Here is a 17,563-nt window from a genome sequence, read left to right as displayed (position 1 = left end):
GGGGATGCTCTGAAGCCAAGTACTGGAGGTTCTCCTAGCCCCAGTGCTGGGAATGCTCTGGGCCCTGGTGCTGGGGATGCTCTGAGCTCTGGTGCTGGGGATGCTCCTAGTTCTGGTGCTGGGTTTACTCCTAGCCCCAGTGCTGGGAATGCTCTGGGCCCTGATACAGGGGATGCTCTGAGCCCTGGTGCTGGGGACACTCTGAGCTCTGGTGCTGGGGATGCTCTGGGCCCTGGTGCTGGGTTTGCTCCTAGCCCTGGTGCTGGGGACGCTCTGAGCGCTGCTCCTGGCATTCTCTGAGCTCCAACCCCAGGGTTGCTCCCAGCCTGCAAGAGCATCTCGCCTGCAGAGCCTCGGCATGAGCCTCTTAATTCCCTGTGCCAATGTGACACAAGCTCCGCGCTGGCATCGCTCTTCCTTCCCTTCCCATTGCTGTCACCTGACATCTCCGTGGAGCCGTTCCCAAGCTCCTGTGGCTGTCACCGCGCCAGCTGTGCTCCTCACAGCAGCTGCCACGTCCCTGAGCTGACACTTCTCGCTTGCCAGCGGCAGAGCGGAGGCGAGCAGAGGTCTCAGCCCGAGCCCATGGCCAGGGCAAAGGGAGACCTCTCAGGAGCAGCGAGATGAGAGGAGAAACCCTGCAGGTGTGGGAGCATCCAACACGTTGGCCGCCCCGTGTCCCTTCAGCCACCTCCAGCTCCTTCTCTCCCGACATCTCCTCCATGCATGCTCCATCTCCTCCAGGTGCTGCAGTCACCTCCATGGGGATGAGACGGGGTACCTGGGCATGGAGCCCCCCTCTCCCCATTGCAACTTTGCACCGCCAGCTCTCCAGACAGTAATTCCTGCTCTGCTTCCCGCGGAGTGGCTCCTCACAGGCTAATTGTCCTTGTTCCCTTCCCGGAGCTGCTGTGAACACGCCGGCCTCGTGTGCCGGCTGCAGCTCACCCCTGCCACGAGCACCTGATGAATTAATTTGGAGATGGCAACGATGAGCGAATTAATTGGGGGAAGAAAAGAAAGGAGAGCGAGCGCGCGATCCGCTTCTAATCCAGGTTAAATTGGCGAGCGGCCGCGTCGTTAACAAAAGGCAGCTAATGAGTGGGAATTGGAGCGGGCAGGTGCYGCTGCCGGCAGCGCTCCGCCGGCTGGAAAGACGATGGAAAAGGAAAGGATCTGAATGGGGATTTGTCCAGAGAGGGCAAAAACGCTGGGGACAACTGTGGGAAAAGGCAGCGAGTGGTTTTTTTCCCTCCCCAAATCCTCCAAGCAGGAATGCATCACGGGCTCTTGCAGTCCCTCTGCCCCGGGCATAAATCAGTATCGGGCCGTTTTCTGCCAGCGGGTCGATATCCATCGATCGCAGCCGGCAGCCTGGCCTGGGGGCGACGGTTCCCCCCCGTGATGGGCACTAATGGAGCAGAGGCAGCGCGTTGTTGGCGGGGACTGTCCCCAGGCGGCTGCGGTGTCTCGCCAAGAGCCCTCGTGCGGACACGAGGAGGGCGGTGAGAGCCCAAGGGACGCAGCAGTTGTTGGATGGAAGGACCCGAGGAGCCTGGGGACAAGGGGAGGATGCGYGGAGGGGTGTGGGGGCCCTGCTGGCCAGGGTGGGGGGTGTTGAGAGGGTGAAGGGGTGTCTGAGATTCAGTCGGGGCCATCAATCTGTGTGTTTGGGGYTCAGAGCATCCCCAGCACCAGGGCTAGGAGCAAACSCAGCCCTGGGGTTCAGAGCATCCCCGGTCCCAGCACTCAGAGCATCCCCAGAAGCAGAGCTTAGAGCATCCTCCCCACCAGGGCTTTGAGCATCCCCAGCCCTGGGGTTCAGAGCATCCCCAGCACCAGAGCTCAGAGCATTCCCAGTATCAGAGCTCAGAGCATTCCCAGCACCAGGGCTGCATCGCCAGCACCGGAGTTCAGAGCATCCCCAGCATTTGGGCCCAGAGCATCCGCAGCACCAGTGTTCAGAGTATCCCCAGCACGAAGGCTCAAAGCATCCCCAGCACCAGCACTCAGAGCATCCCCAGGACCAGGGCTCAGGGCAAACACAGCACCAGGGCTCAGAGCATCCCCAATACCAGGACTGCATCCCCAGCACTGGGGTTCAGAGCATCCCCAGCATTTGGGCTCAGAGCATCCCCAGCACCAGCACTCAGAGCATCCCCAGCACTGGGGTTCAGAGCATCCCCAGCACCAGAGCTTGGAGCATCCCCATTCCCAGCACCAGCACTTAGAGCATCCCCAGCACCGGAGTTCAGAGTATCTGCAGCACTGGGGTCCAGAGCATCCCCAGCACCGGAGTTCAGAGTATCTGCAGCACTGGGGTCCAGAGCATCCCCAACACTGGGGTTCAGAGCATCCCCAGCACCAGGGTTCAGAGCATCCCCAGTCCCAGCACTCAGAGCATCCCCAACACTGGACCTAGGAGCAAACTCAGCATCAGGACTAGGAGCAAACCCAGCACCAGCACTTAGAGCATCCCCAGCACCAGAGCTCAGAGCATCTCCAGCACCAGGGCTCAGAGCATCYCCAGCACCAGGGCTCAAAGCATCCCCAGCACCAGCACTTAGAGCATCCCCAGCACTGGGGCTTTGAGCATCCCCAGCCCTGGAGCTCAGCGTTTGCTGCGATCAGGGCTCAGGAGCAGTTTAGCTCAGCTCTGCTTTTCAGAGCATCGCTCCTCCCCTGGGTGCTGAGCTGGCTGCCAGGTGATTTGCATCTGGTGCTGAGCCATATTCCTTTCCAGCTGCTGCTGTTCCAACCTTTCCCTTCCAAGGTTTGATGTCTCCATTCCCCCTTCTCCTCTGTACAGGGCATTAGGACCAGCCTAGAGCATGGAGGCAACATCAAGCAGAGGTGGACGGGACTTGAGGACATGCACGGGGACACCCRTGAGCACAGAGGCTGGGATATGGCAGGGCCTGTGATAGAATTCCAAGGAGAGTTTCCAAAGATRACAGAACCGACCCCACTTCTTTGTCCCTGCACTCGGAGGCTGGATGCTTTCTTTAGTCTGTGCCGTGTATCAGAAAATAAATTTGCAGTGATAAAGTGGGAAAAAAAAGGCTCCCAGTGAGGCAAAAAACAACCAGAGCTGTCAAATCACCCTGTGCAAATGTTATGTAGGGCTTTGGGGGAAACTGAGTCACAGCATTGCGCGGAGTCCCGGTGCAGCTGGCTCAGGGACGCGCAGCCTCCGCGTGCACCGGCCTCGCTCGGGCGCGATGCTCGGGATGCCAGCGGGCTCCGCAGGAACGCGCGGCTCCTCCGGATGCAGCCGCGTCCTCGCTGCGTGCAAACRGTCCCTGGGGACCCGTGCTGTCCCCATGGACACATGCCATCGCCGTGGATGCAAGCTGTCCCGCCGGATGCGTGCTGTCCCTCTGGACACATGCTGTCCTTCCAGACACATGCTGTCGCTCCGGATACGCATGGTCCCTCCGGATGCACATGATCCCTCTGGATACTCCCGGTCCCTCTGGATACACGCAGTCTGTTCGGATGCATGGTGGCTCCTTGGGTGCACCATGTGCCCCAGATGCACCATGTCTCCCAGATCCCCACATTCCCTCTGGATACACACGGTCCTTCCGGATGCTTGCTGTGCCCCTGGCCACATCCTGCCTCTCATCCCACCGTGTGTGCAGCAACGGGGCTGGTGCAGACAGGGCTGGAGCAGGAAGAGCTTAAATCCCAACAGGGAGCCAAGCACCCCATGCTCCTGTGCTCAATCCCATGGGATTTGCGCATGGGATCTCATGTGCAAATCCGGACTGCAGCCAAGACGAATTCCCAGCCCTAAGTGCCCTGGTAGGAGCCAATCCTGGTCCATCCACTGGCCCTGTTCCCATGCAAACCATCTCCTTAGTTCCAAGGAAAGGAGTTTAATGGATCGGAGCTTTGCTCATCCCATGGGGACGGAGCTGTCTGGTGAGGCTGGATTTAGATTTCAACACGGGATTAGCTCCGTGTTTCCGGAATGAATTAAGTGTCGGGAATCGCTCCCTGGGCCCACAGGGCGCTGCTGCTGACGCTGCAGCACTGGCTGCTCGTGCTCACGGTGCATCCCCCTGTTCTCTAGAAACCTCGTGGTTTATTTCAGGTGTTTCTCCTCATTTTGCACAGTCAGAGGTCTGGAGGAAGCGTTTGTACAGAGCCAACACGCTGGTATTTCCATGGTTTCCATGTGCTAGCAGTGCTGCTGGCAGCAATGTGCAGCGAGCAAGGAAGGGAAGGGGGCCTTGGAGTCTCCCAAGAGCTAAAACTTGAGGGTCGGTGCAGCTCGGGGTCCTAGCGCTGCCCCTTGGTGCATGGTTGGACCAGTGCAGCAGCTCCGTTGTGCAGCCGTGCACCCACACAGGCTCCTGCCACGTGCAACTTGCACACCCAATTCACTTGCACGCATGCATACCCATTCCAAACATGCATGCACCACCCCATGTATGCAAACGCACCGTGCATGCACACACTCCATGCATTCAGCTCCTTACATGCATGCAACCCCGCTATGCACACACCCCCCCAGTGCATGCACCTCATATTTGCACGAACCCCCGTGCATGCACCACCTCCATGCATGCACCACCTCCATGCATGCAAACCCTCATGCAAACCCCCTCCGTGTGCAACCATGCACGTGCAAGCCCACCCCGTGCATGCAAACACTCACATGAACACACATGCAGTCACACCTATGCACACAAACATGCACACACGCGTGTGCCACTACATAATAAACTGCAGCAGGTTGGCAGGGCTGGGCAGGGCGCGTTTATTGCCCCATGCAGGGCGGAGGAGCCGTTGCCGCACGGATGAGCAACGGACACACATCCGCATCCAGCACAGGGCGACGTCCCGCTGCAGGGAGAAGCTCCGCAGCTGGCAGGAGCCGGGAACGGCCCCCCCGGCCACCCGAGCGGATTAGTGGGAGAGCAGCTGGATTGCTTTCCACCTGAATTTCCAGCTGGCGGAATAGTCCGGATTAGCAGCTCCGGGGATGTAACGCCTCTCGTTATCCGCTGATGCAGCTCGATTAGCCTCTGCGTCCCCGGGGCCACCACTGGCTCTGCTCCGAGCGCCGCAACGGGGCGATGCACCAAGCAGCGTGGCCCACCAGTGTCCCCAGTGTCCCCAGTGGGAATGCTGCTCTGGGGCAGGATGCAAAGGGGCCCTTGGAAACCCCCTGGCTGTTCAATGCAGCGGGACACGCGGCGCCCGGGCGTTAAATAAGGGTTAATATTTACTAGCCCCGGTGAACTTTGCTCCTGTGCATGCGAGGAAAGAGCGGCCGGGCGCAGCGCGGCTGCCGGCGCCTGGCAGCGCTCCAGCGCTGCCGGCTCCCCGCGGAGCCCCCGTATCCGCTGTGGGCTGCAGAACGAATCCAGGCATGGATAAAGGATGGATACAGGGTGGGCAAGGGATGGATAAAGGCGCTGGATGGTCATGCACTTCTCCACACCACTTGGATCCCAAGTGGGCAGCGGCACCAGCATGGAATTGGGGCCTGGAGCGCTGTGCCTGCTTGGGAGCTGGGAAAAGCGAGGCCGGAGCTTTTCCAAAGGCTTTTCCCCAGGAGCGAGGGAGGGCGGGAGAGCATCCGACCTCCTGCACAAACCCGGCTCCATGGGGGGAAAGGGCAGCGCACCGGACTGCTTGGGGATGGGAGCAGATGCGAAAGGGGATGGGATGCGGGATGCGGGATGCAGGATGCAGGATGAGGGATGCAGGATGCAAGACGAGGAACACGTGAGCAGCCTCCTACTGCTCCCACATATCCCTCTAGGCCCAAATTTCCTGAGAGCAAGGAGCATGGATGGGAGAAACAGGGGCGTTGTAGCTTCTCTGGTGTCTCATAAGGGTTGTGCTCACCCAGGGGAGGGACCCCTCATTGCTGCAGAGCCCCGTGGTCCCGGGGCTGATGTGGGGCAGGGACCTCCCCCCCGGACCCCCCCCGCTGGGACCCGCTGGCCACTAGGTGTCCTCGGCGCTCCGCGGGCCGGGGCACGCTCGGGATGCAGGATGCAGGGAATGGGTGCGGGGTGCGAGGAGGCGGGCGGGTGCGGGACGTGGGGTGCAAGGTGCAGGGTGCACGGTGATGGGTGCAGGGGTGTAACGTGTAAGGGGGGGGTGCAGGGTGCAGGGTGCAGGGTGCGGAGTGGAGAGGTGAAGGGGGCAGAGCTGTGGGATTCGGGGAATGGGGTGCAGGAGTGCAGGGGGTGGGATGTGGGATTTGGGGTGCAAGATGTGGGTAGGGGTGCGAAGTGAGGGGTGAAAGGGTGCAAAATGAGGAGTGCATGGTGCAGGGTGCAAGGTGAGGGGTGCAGGCTGCAGGGGTGCAAGGTTCAGACTGCACAGATGAGGGTGCAAGGTGCTGGGTATGGGGTGCAGGGTTGCAAGGCTTGGGGTGCAGGGTTGCAAGGCTTGGGGTGCAGAGTGCATGGACAAGGGTGCGGGCAGCAGCACCAGTGCATGGGGCAGCACCATGGCATGACACGGCATCACCTGGCATCAGCTTCCCTGCGTGGTCCCTGCACTTCTCCGGAGGTCCAGTCACACCAGGACCCTTGGGTGCCTCAGTTTCCCCCATCAGTACCACGGCAGTTGCTTGGTGCTGCAGAGCTGTTGCATGGGGGCAGCCCTGAATTGTCCCCCTTCCCCTCCCCCCCCCAGGATTCTGGCAGGATGTAGGATTAACCATGACTGGGAGACAGTGGGAGTGCCAGGACTTTGATGGGATAGGAGGAAGATAATGGGCCTTCCTCCATGGGAAGCACTGGAAAAATTATCCCACATCCAGCCAAAACACATGGAAAAGTGGTTTGGAGGGAAGAGACGCAGGATAGACCTTGCAGAGAGAGGGATGGGGAGCGATGTGCTATGGGTGGGGGGGACTTCCCAAGTGGGACCAAGGTGGGTGGGGGCACACGGGGGCTGAGAGAGGGGGAGATGAAACCTAGCAAGGAGCCCAGCACAGGGGGTTCCTGGGGTGGGATGGTGTGATGGATACCTTGTCATGGGGTGCTGTGTTGGGCAGGGGCCACCGAGACCTCCTATGTCACTAGCTGTGTCACCAGCTAAGGCTCAGGGTCGTGAGGATGTGTGAGCGTTCGAGGGGTTGTCACCCACACCCAGCACATCCCTTCCATAGGACTGGGACACCCCCAGACCCCTTGGAATGGGCTCAACTCCCTCCCTCACTGTAGACACTGCCTGGACCCCAATCCCGTAGCTGTGGGGCACTGGATTGGGGAGGGGGGCACTGCCTCCTCCCCCATTCTATATCCAGGACACTGCCACCCTGCCTGTCCCGTACCAGGGGACACAGCCCCATACCAGGGGCCCTGCCCCATCCCTTGTCCCATATTAGGGGGCATAGCCCCATACCAGGGGCCCTGCCCCATCCCTTGTCCCATATCAGGGGGCACAGCCCCATACCAGGGGGCCCTGCCCTATCCCCTCTCCAATACCAGAGCTCGATGCCCCATTGCCTGCCCCATGGTAGGGACACCTACCTGCCCCATACCAGGGAACACTGTCCCCCCGCCCTGCCCCATATCAGGGGACAGTCCCACCCCCTGCCCCATACCAGGAGACACAATCCCACCCCCTGCCCCATACCAGGGGGCAATGCCCCATGCCCTGTCCCATACCAGGAGACCCTGCCCCCCCCAGCCACTCGATACCAGGGGACGCTGCCCCACCCCTTGCCCCATAACGGGACCCCCGCCCCATTGCCTGCCCTACACGAGGGGACACCCCTATGCCGGGGTCCCTGCCCCCCCTTCCTGGAGGGGGCCCTTGGGGACCCTGCGCAGCCGCTGCCCCGCGCTGCGCGCAGCAGGTGCGGAGCGGAGCGGAGCGCAGGGCGGAGCGGGGCGGGGAGCGCCGGCCCGGGGCCCCCCTGCCCGGGGGCGGGCAGCCCGGCCGCGCCGCGCCGAGCTGAGCCGAGCCGGACCCGAGCCGGACCCGAGCCAGACTCGGGCTGAGCCGGACTCGAGCCGAGCGGGAGCCGAGCCGATCCGGACCCGAGCTCAGCCGAGCCGGACCCGAGCTGAGCCGGACCCGAGACAGACCCGAGCTGAGCCGGACTCGAGCAGAGTGGCACCTGAGCCGAGCCGAGCCGGACTCGAGCCGGACCCAAGTCGGACCCGAGCCAGACTCGGGCCGAGCCGGACCCGAGCCGAGCCAGACCCGAACCAGACCGGGACCTGAGCCGAGCCGAGCCGGACTCGAGCCGGACCCGAGTCGGACCCGAGCCGAGCCGGACCCGAGCTGGACCCGAGCCGAGCCGGACCCACGCCGAGCCGGACCCGACCCGGACCCGAGCCTTCGTGCCGGCGCCGCGGCGTGCCGGGGCAGCGGGGCCGGGGGCAGCGGGCCGGGCGGCGGCATGGTGCTGGTGCTGCAGCATCTCCTCACCGCCCTCGTTCAATTTTTCAGACGGGGCCAGCAGGTCGTCTTGAAGGCGGAGGACTCCGCGCCCGGCTCCGAGGCGCTACAGGTAGGGACGGCGGCGACCCCCCCACCTCCCGGGTCTGCTTTGGTCCTCCGGGTGGGATAGGGGAGTGGGGCCGTGTGGCTGAGCCCACTCGTTGCACTGCCCCAGGGTGGGGTGGGCGTTTTGGGCACCCCGGTTTAACGTGCGGGGAGCGGCCGGCTCGGCAGCCCGGCGGGGAAACTGAGGCACAGAGCGGCCGGAGCCGGACGAGGCGACTCGGCGGTGGGAGAGGGGGTCTTGTCCAGGGCCACCTATAACGACCAGGGGCGCCGGGAGCTCCCGCTTTGCAGCGCCGGCCGCGGGTGCCGTGCGCGGGGCTCAGCACGGGGCTGCGGGCTCCGGTTCCCCCCCCCAGCCTGCGACCCCCGGGGGGGTTTTGGGGGACCCCGCTGCATCGGGGGCCCGGCCCGGATCGCAGCCCCGACGGGAGAAGCGCTGGCCCCGCCGCGGGCCGGGGGGGTGGGCAAAGGGGCGGCTCGGCCCCTCCGTGTCCGCCCGGAGCGGGGGGGGCCGCGGATTCTGCAGCCGGAGGAAATGGGCTGGCCGGGCGGGCGGTCCCGGTCCCGGCCCCGGTCCCGGTCCCGCAGCCGCGCCATGGGCACCCTGCATGACAGCGTAAGCGCCCGCCRCGCCGTGGGGAGAGGCTGGGGTTCGGGGGGGGGGCAGGCTGATGTGGGGGTGCTGAGGGTCCCGTGTGTCTGGGGTGCGGGGGGCTCGGGGGTCCCGTGCATGCGTGGCGCCAGGAACGCGAGGGTCCCGTGTGTTTGGTGTTGCAGAGGATCGGAGGACCCCTTGCAAATGGRCTGCCACAGTTGGGGGGTCCTGTGTGTTCAGGAGTGTTGAGGGCTTGGGGGTGACAAGGGACATGAGGGTCTCAAGCACCCAGCGCTGCTGGTGTTTTGGAGGTGCWGTGTATGGGGTGCCAAGAGTGTCGGGTCCCATATGGCTGGCGGTGCCAGCGTGGGGGGGTCCCCAACTCTCTGCTCCCCCTCTCCAGCTCCTGCCATCCGTGTGGTGTGGGGAGCAGCGAGGTTTGGGCAGGGGGAGCAAGGCACCCAAGGGTGCCCGAGAGCYGCGCTCTTCCTCCCCGGTGTGATTTGCTGCCATGCACAGGGGCAGGATGCACCCTGGCTGGTGGTGAAGCGCCTGCTYGACTCCCCGTGCCCTCGGACATGCCAGAAATCTGGGAAAATTGGAATTCGTTCCTGTRGAGTGACCTGTCCATGCAGCGGTGCCCATTGGGGTCGGGAAGGGAATGTGCGGGAGCGCAGGCGCGCGGAGCACGGCAGGGATCCGTGCGTTTTCCATGGGGCAGAGAGGGGAAGGAAAGGCTGGACGGGAAATAACCGAGAGTTGCTGACAGGGAGAAAGGAACTGAGCGGCGGCCGGCCGGGGCCTTGGAGCCCTTTGAGCAGGTTGGGGTTGCTGGTGCTGCTCYTTGCTTGTGGAGTGGGATGCATCAGGGTCCCCCAGGACCTGCTAGCCCATCCCAGCAATGTCCTTGGACTGGGACAGYGGGGTGATGCCCCAGGGAGTGCGGTCGGAGGGACTGGGGATTTGGAGCCCAGTTTGCAGCCTCCCTATGGTGGTCRGTTGGGGCTTGAGGATCCGGAAAAAAAGACCTAAAAAGGGAATTTGGGGACCTAAAAACCCTCCCTCTGGGCACTGCTCGTTGCTCTTAGCCTCCAACCAGCTCTGCTGGTGGATGAGTGGTTTCAGGGCTGGATCTAGGCACCCAAGGGTTGATTGCACTGGAGCTACCACGTTCCTCCAGGCACCGAGCAACCAGGAACAGTGGGAATGTGGGAGCTGTCCCATGGCTAGAGGGTGGATTTTCTCATTGCCCCTTGGGTCGAGCAGGTCCCTGCAGATGCATCTGTCCTTCTTGCACCTAAATGTAATGCAGGCCAGTGCACAAGGAGATCCAGGGCACGGCAGGGACCCTCTGGTCCCAGGGGTGGTCAGGAAGGTGTTAATGTGTCGCCCTCCCTGCTCTATCCCTGTGGATGGATGGAGGGATGAGTGGAGGGATGAATGGCAGGATGAGCCAAGGCTCCTCTTTCTGTAATCGCTGTCGTCTGCTCTCCTAAACACAGTGATTAAAACCCCTGCAGGAGCCAGGTCTGGTGCCGGGCACCTTGCTGGGCTGCGTTGGGAGCAGAGCTGGGTGCCTGGTGTGCTGTAGATTGGCACGGCTGGAGTGCGGATGCACCCGCCTTGGGAGTCCAGATTATCCTCAAACCTCCCCCAAAAGATCCAAACCGGCCTCCCCTTCCCATTGCATCGTTTTATCCCAAAGTTTGCAGCATCCCTGAGGGCTGCTCCGGATGGGGGGCATGGAGGGACCAGCTGCAGCGTCTGCTCCCAAGGGATATTTTCCTTGCATCCGCTTGGGCATCGCCRGAGCCCGAAAGAGCCATTGGGAGGYTGGCGCCTGGCAAAGAGCGGCTCGCAAGGAGCCCGTCCGGGCACCGAGCCGTGAACGGAGCCCGGGAGATGCCGGGTGCAGATGGAGATCCTAGCAACGATGCTGCCCTCGCAGCAACGGGCTAATGAGCCCCGCGCGCCCAGGCCGGAACGAGCCTCCTTCCACCCCGTCTTGCCCGGCTCCAACCATCTGGGTGCAGGGAGGGTGATCCGGGCCGCTGCTGGTCGCTTTTCCAGGGCTGTTCCTTGGGATTTGGCCAGGGTGCCGGCCCCATCCCTCTTTGCTTTGTGCAAAGCTGCAGTTTTCCCGTGCCCAGCGAGCAGGGGCGGCGGGTGCCGGCGGCGCGGCCCTGCAGCGCCGGCTCCTGCGAGCATCTCCCAAATTGAATTCCTCCCCAGCCGCAGATGGCCGGGAATTCAATTTTCCCAGCTCCATCCGAAGGCCGAGGAACGAGCTCCCTAATCACCGCGCAGATTGCATTAGCCCCGACGTGAGAACGCCGGCTCCCTTCCCCGCCGGGTGCTGGGAATTGCATCCCGACTCGGCACATTGCAATGGGGATGTGTCCCTGTTTCCCTGTGCCAGCGGCYGGAGCCGGGTCCCCGCTGTGACACTTGGAGCGGGGATTTGTGGCAGCTGGGCTCCTTGCTGCTATAAATATCCCCACGGCCCCGGGCGAAGGCATCCGAGGCTGCTAATAATAACGGGGCGTTTTTGCAGCCGCTGCGTCCGGAGGAGGGTGGCAGGAGCTCAGGGAATGGCACTGGATGGGGCACGGCTGGGGGCACCCGCTCCAGGCGCTGCTGGATCCTAGATTGGGCACCCTGGAGCAATGGGTATCAGTGCAATGGGAATGGATGCCAGCAGGGACGGGGTCACCAGCGTGGGAGATGTCACCAGCATGAGGGATGCCAATGCCACGGGCAGTGCGGCTGGCATGGGCAATGTCAATGTCAATGTGAATGGCATGGGCAGCGTCACCAGCATGAGAAATGCCACCAGCAAGGAAAGTGTCACGGGCACAGTGTCACCAGCAAGGGAGATGCCACCACTTGAGTGATGCCGCTGGCAAGGCCAACACTGATGGCATGGGCAGTGTCACCAACACAGTGTCACCAGCAAGGGGCATACCACTGGCATGGGTGATGCCAAAGCCGCTAGCATGGGCAATGCCACCAGCACAAGGAATGTCATTGGCAGGGGCAGTGTCACCATCAGGTGCTCTGCAAATGCCACTGGCACGAGAAATGCCTGTGGCATGCACAGTGCCGGTGGCACAGACAGTGCCACCAGCATGGGCTGTGGTACCAGTGCAGTGACTGTGCCAGCAGTGTGGAGGCAATGCCACCAACATGGGCAATGCCAAAGGCAATGCCACCGGGACAAGAAATTCCAATGGCATGGAAAATGCCACTGGCATGGGCAATGCCAAAGGGAATGCCATCGGCACAAGAAATTCCAGTGGCATGGAAAATGCCAATGCCGAAAGCAATGCCACCGGCACAAGAAATTCCAGTGGCATGGAAAATGCCAGTGGCATGGGCAACGCCAATGCTAAAGGCAATGCCACTGGGACAAGAAATTCCAATGGCATGGAAAATGCCAGTGGCATGGGCAATGCCGAAGGGAATGCCATCGGCACAAGAACTTCCAATGGCATGGAAANAAGGGAATGCCATCGGCACAAGAACTTCCAATGGCATGGAAAGTGCCAATGCCAAAGACAATGCCAATGGCAATGCCACCGGCACAAGAACTTCCAGTGGCATTGGGAACACCGCCGGCACAAGCAGCAGCGCCGACACGGGCACCCCCCGTCCCCGGCAGCCCCGTGCCAAGCCATTTATCCGCTCCTCGCCGTTTGTTTACCACCGGCCTAACAACTTCCTTCCCTGGCTTCCCGCCGGCCGGGAGCGCTTGGCAGCGGCCCCGCGGCGCTGCCAGCCCGGCCCGCGCCTCCGCCGAGGCCRCCGTGTCCCCGCGGACGGGAAATCCTTGACGAGGCCGCCGGCCGCCCCAGCGCCGCTCGGCCTGCGGCCGGAGCACATCAACAGGAAGCGGCCTTGACTCGGGCTCCCTCCGCCCCGATCCAATCTGATCCGCCCTGGATCTCCACGCGGGAAGGGGCAAGCGCCGGGCGCACGTGGCACCGCTGGCCGGGACACCGGGCTGCCACTTTCTCCCACCCCAGAGCTTCCTCTTTGGGGGTTTGCTCTCTGGATATGTTCCCTCCTGGAGCCTTCTGCTCTTCAGGAGCCCTCGGATCTGCATTTGAGGCGTTGCTTGCAGCCTGGGTTTTGCTCCCGCTGACCATTCCCTTGCATGTGCAATTCCCAAATGCCTTGTGAGCTGCATCCCTGGAGCTGTGAGCTGTGCCCGGAGCTGCGGGCTGCACCTGGAGCATTGCACTGTGCTTGGAGCTGTGTGACATGCTTGAAACTTTGCACCGTGCATGGAGCTGCATGCTGTGCCTGGAGTCACCTGCCATGCCCAGAACCATGCACCATGCACAGCACCATGACCAGAGCCACATGCTGTGCCTGGAGTTTGCACTGTGCAAAAACCCATGCACCGTGCCCAGAACCATGCACCATGCCCAGCACCGTGCCTGGAGCTGCATGCTGTGCATGGAGCTGCATGCTATGCCCAGAGCCACATGCTGTGCCTGGAGTTTGCACTGTGCAAAAACCCATGCACCGTGCCCAGAACCATGCACCATGCACAGTGCCATGCCCAGAGCTGCATGTTGTACCTGGAGCTCCATCCTGGGCCCAGAGCCGTGCACTGTGCCTGGAGTTGTGCATGGTGCAAAAACCCACGCAGCATTCCCAGAGCTTCACAYCATGCACAGAGCCATGCAGCATGCCCAGAGCAATGCCCCATGCCTGGAGCCATTTGCTGTGCCCACAGCTGTGCACCGTGCACAGAACCGTGCACCATACCCAGTGCTGAATGCCACACCTGGAGCCCTGCACCAAGCACAGAGCCATGCACCATTCCCAGAACCTTGCACTGTGCTCAAAGCTGCATACTGTGCTTAAAGCCGTGCACCACACACAGAACCATGCACCATACCAAGAGCTGTGCACCGTGCACAGAACCGTGCACCGTGCACAGAGCAATGCACCGTGCACAGAACTGTGCACCATAGCCCGACCTGGATGCCGTGCTTGGAGCCATGCACCCAGAGCAATGCACCATGCACAGACCCATGCACCATTCCTAGAACCTTGCACTGTGCTCAAAGCCGTGTGCTGTGCTTGAAGCTGTGCACCATGCACAGAACCGTGAACCATACCCAGAGCTGGATGCCAGACCTGGAGCCCTGCACCAAGCACAGACCCATGCACCATTCCCAGAACCTTGCACTGTGCTCAGAGCTGTGTGCTGTGCTTGAAGCTGTGCACCGTGCACAGAACTGTGCACCATACCCCGACCTGGATGCCGTGCCTGGAGCCCTGCACCAAGCACAGACCCACGCACCATTCCCAGAAMCTTGCACTGTGCTCAAAGCCGCATGCAGTGCCTGAAGCCGTGCACCGTTCCCCGAGCTGCATGCCGTGCCCGGAGCCACATGCCGTGCCTGCAGCCGTGCTCCGTGCACGGAGCCACGCAGCACGCCCAGAGCTGCACGCCGTGCCCGCCGGCTGCCCTCGCGCAGCTGCCAGCGGCGCTGAGCGCCTCATCCATCTCCTGCAGCAGGACCCAGAGCAAAACAACATCAGGAGAGCAGAGCCATCCCAGAAGTGTTTCCTTCCCGTCCGTGGTCATTATCCCCGTATAAAAGATGAGCTAATTACGGGACGACCTCGGCTTGCAGGTTCTTGCAGCCCAGGGGATGGAAGCAGCAGGATTGGGCCCAGCGGGCAGGGGGCCATGGGGCGCGTGCTTCGGCCTCGCTATATTTACCATCTATATTTAACCGCGGGCCGTGCCRAGACGGGGGGCAGCACCGGCCCCCCGGCAGCCCCCCGGCAGCCGCTGCGGGTGAGGATGACTCACAGCTCCGGGGATATTTTTAACGCCGGCAGCAGCTTGCGGTGCACAGGGAAGGGGGGAGCATCCTCCCCTGAGCTGGCAGCCTCGCCAGGCGCCGGCGATGGGGACAGGTCCCCTCGCGCGCCCTCGGGGCACCCCGGTGATGCATCTGCTGCAAAAAGCAGCGAGGAAGAAGAGGAGAAGTTCCCGGGGAGGAAGGGGACCGGTGGGTGACCAGGGCTGCCTGCATCCCTGCAGCATCCGCACGGATGCAAGATCCAAGGGGCGAGGGGCAGGGAAAGGGCTCGACGCGCTGGCTCGCAGCCGCCGGCGCGGATACAGATGGGATTTGCTCGTGCCTGTCAGCCCAGAGCGTAACAAGAGCCAGAGCTGGAGCTGAAGCCAAACAAGCTCCGGCTGCGAGCGCGGCCGGCGTTCACCCCGGGCAGAGCCCGCGCCGGCTCCCATGGGAAAAGCGCTTTTCCCGGGAGCCGGCCTCCTCTTCCCAGCTGTAAMTCCCGGTTTGTTGGCACCCGAGCACATGGTGGGGTTTGGACGCGGGGCTGAGGTGCTTTGCTGTGCCTGGGAAGAGCCTGTCCCATGGCATCCTGCTTCCTTGGCATGCATGCCACCCTAATCCGGTCGGGGCTCCTTAGCTCCATGCGGAGCAACCCGYGTCCCTTCCCATCGCCGCCGGCATCGTTCACGCCGGGGCTAATGCACTTTGCCTAATGCGTTTAGGGAATTCATTTAGGTAATTTCCCTCGCGTCTTTCCCGGGCGGATCCATCCGAGATGGAGGGGCAGGTGCCTGTGACGGAGCAAGCTGTCAGGTTGGGAAGGGCGACGTGGAGTCAGGAACGCTGTGCTCTTCCATCTAGGCTCTTTCTCTGTCTCCTTGGGCTCTGCTCCCCCAGGAAAGGCCCTGGATTGGGCACAAATCACAAGGGCAAAAGCCAAGAGCGCCTTGCAGGGAGATGGAGCCCTTGGAGCATCCCAATCCCGGGAAAACCCATGCAGGGAGACGCGGGACCCAGGTGCTCGTCCTCCGCCACCGGCGTGCGAGGCAGCTTTCCGGCGAGATTTCCGGAGCGGGATGAGATTCCTGGGTTTTGTAAACATCCAGGCAGTCCTGGAGGTGCAGCCGGCATGCACTGCTCGGGGGCAGCCCCTTTGCTCGCTGCAAGGTCCTGGTGCATTGCAGCCCTGCAAGAAGAAACCACCGGTGGCCTCAGGTTTTGCTGGGCAGCTCGAGCCCCACGGACTTCCAGGGAGGGATTTTTGCTTTCTCCTATGAGAACTTGGCCAAAATGGGCCTTTTTCAGCCCAGAACTTGGCCAAAATGGGACTTTTCAGCCCCTGCGGCTGCAGAGGTCCCAGGGATGTGGCCGCTGCGCCGGGCACGGCCGCCTTGCTTACTCTAACGAGATGAATGGGCTCATTAATCACCCAGCGGCTCCGGTTTGAACTATCGCCACGGATCCAGCCGCGGCGTTTGGCGTCGCCCCACGTGCCATTTGGGCACGGAGCCGGCAACACGGAGCCTCCTGCCAGCCGGTGCATCCCTAAAATGCCCTAAATGCAGCCCAAACTGGAGCAGGATGAGATGCATTGGTACAGGAGGAGCAGGGAGGTGCTTGTGGCCGGCCCCAGCTGCATCCAGGAGGGATTTTTGGGGTGGAACGGGGCGTTTGCAGCTGTGCCGCTCTGCGGAGCGTGCAAGCACGCGTGCACCGGGAGCGGCTTTAATTGCGCCTTGCTCTCCAGGAGCACTTTTAATCAGCGCGTGCCGTGGTGGGAGCTCCGGTGGAGGTTAATGTGGGGTGAGTGGTCACTGGGAGATTAATGAGTGGGCACTGGATGGTGGTTTCTTCTGAGGTTTGAGGTGGACATCCGTGAGATGGACGCAGCCTTCCAGCATCACGTGGAAGGGCAGAGCCCTTGAGGAGGAGCCCAAACCCGTGGAAAGCTCCTGAGATGGGTGCACCTCATGGGCTTGTGGGCATGGGGATGGATGGTGGTGTCGGTGAGAGGGACTGGAGCAAGGAGTGGGCGTTCCTGGGTCTGGTTCATCCTGCGGCAGAAGGCTCAGCTTTCTGCACCTGGTGCACCAGTGAGTGCAGGAACGGCTCACATCGTGGTGAACTGCATCTCCACCGTGTTTCCCATCTGGATGTGCCAGGCTGTGCTGAGTCTGTTCAGTGACCTCCTATAGGTGCCAGTCTGGAGGGGGTCACAGCAGGGACCTGCCTTAGGGGCTCTGGAGGGACAGGGAGCTGCTGCTCTGCTCTAGGTGGCTGTGATGGATCGTCACAGGGCAGGTCCTGGACTCAACTGGTGCAGAGAGTCATTGCATCTGTGCCCACATGGACACCTGGAGCTGCTGCGTGCATCCTGCACCCGTGTCTGCATGGACACCCAGAGCTGCTGCATGCACCATGCACCTGTGTCCACGTGGACACCTGGAGCTACTGCATGCAGCTGCTCCCGTGTCCACATGGACACCTGGAAACATCCTGTGCCTGTTTTCACATGGACCTCCAGAGCTGCTGCATGCACCCTGCACCCATGTCCAAAAGGACACCTGGAGCTGCTGCATGCATCATGCACCTGTGTCCGAAAAGACACCTGGAGCTGCTGCATGCACCCTGCACCCATGTCTGC

The 17,563-nt window shown here is 62.3% G+C and overlaps 1 protein-coding gene across 1 annotated transcript in view; it reads left to right on the top strand.

The window, feature by feature from the left end:
• Positions 1-17,563, top strand: part of PDE2A (phosphodiesterase 2A) — a 48,738-nt gene that overhangs the window by 10,547 nt on the left and 20,628 nt on the right. The window contains exon 2 of the mRNA XM_026041568.1: positions 8,437-8,497. Within this exon, the coding sequence (XP_025897353.1) occupies positions 8,437-8,497 (61 nt within the window). The remainder of the gene's footprint in view (positions 1-8,436; positions 8,498-17,563) is intronic.

Source organism: Nothoprocta perdicaria, unplaced genomic scaffold, assembly GCF_003342845.1.
Source record: "Nothoprocta perdicaria isolate Ctin4 unplaced genomic scaffold, notPer1 scaffold_288, whole genome shotgun sequence".
In the NCBI taxonomy this organism is placed as follows: domain Eukaryota; kingdom Metazoa; phylum Chordata; class Aves; order Tinamiformes; family Tinamidae; genus Nothoprocta; species Nothoprocta perdicaria.
This window is presented reverse-complemented; position numbering and strand designations above follow the sequence as displayed.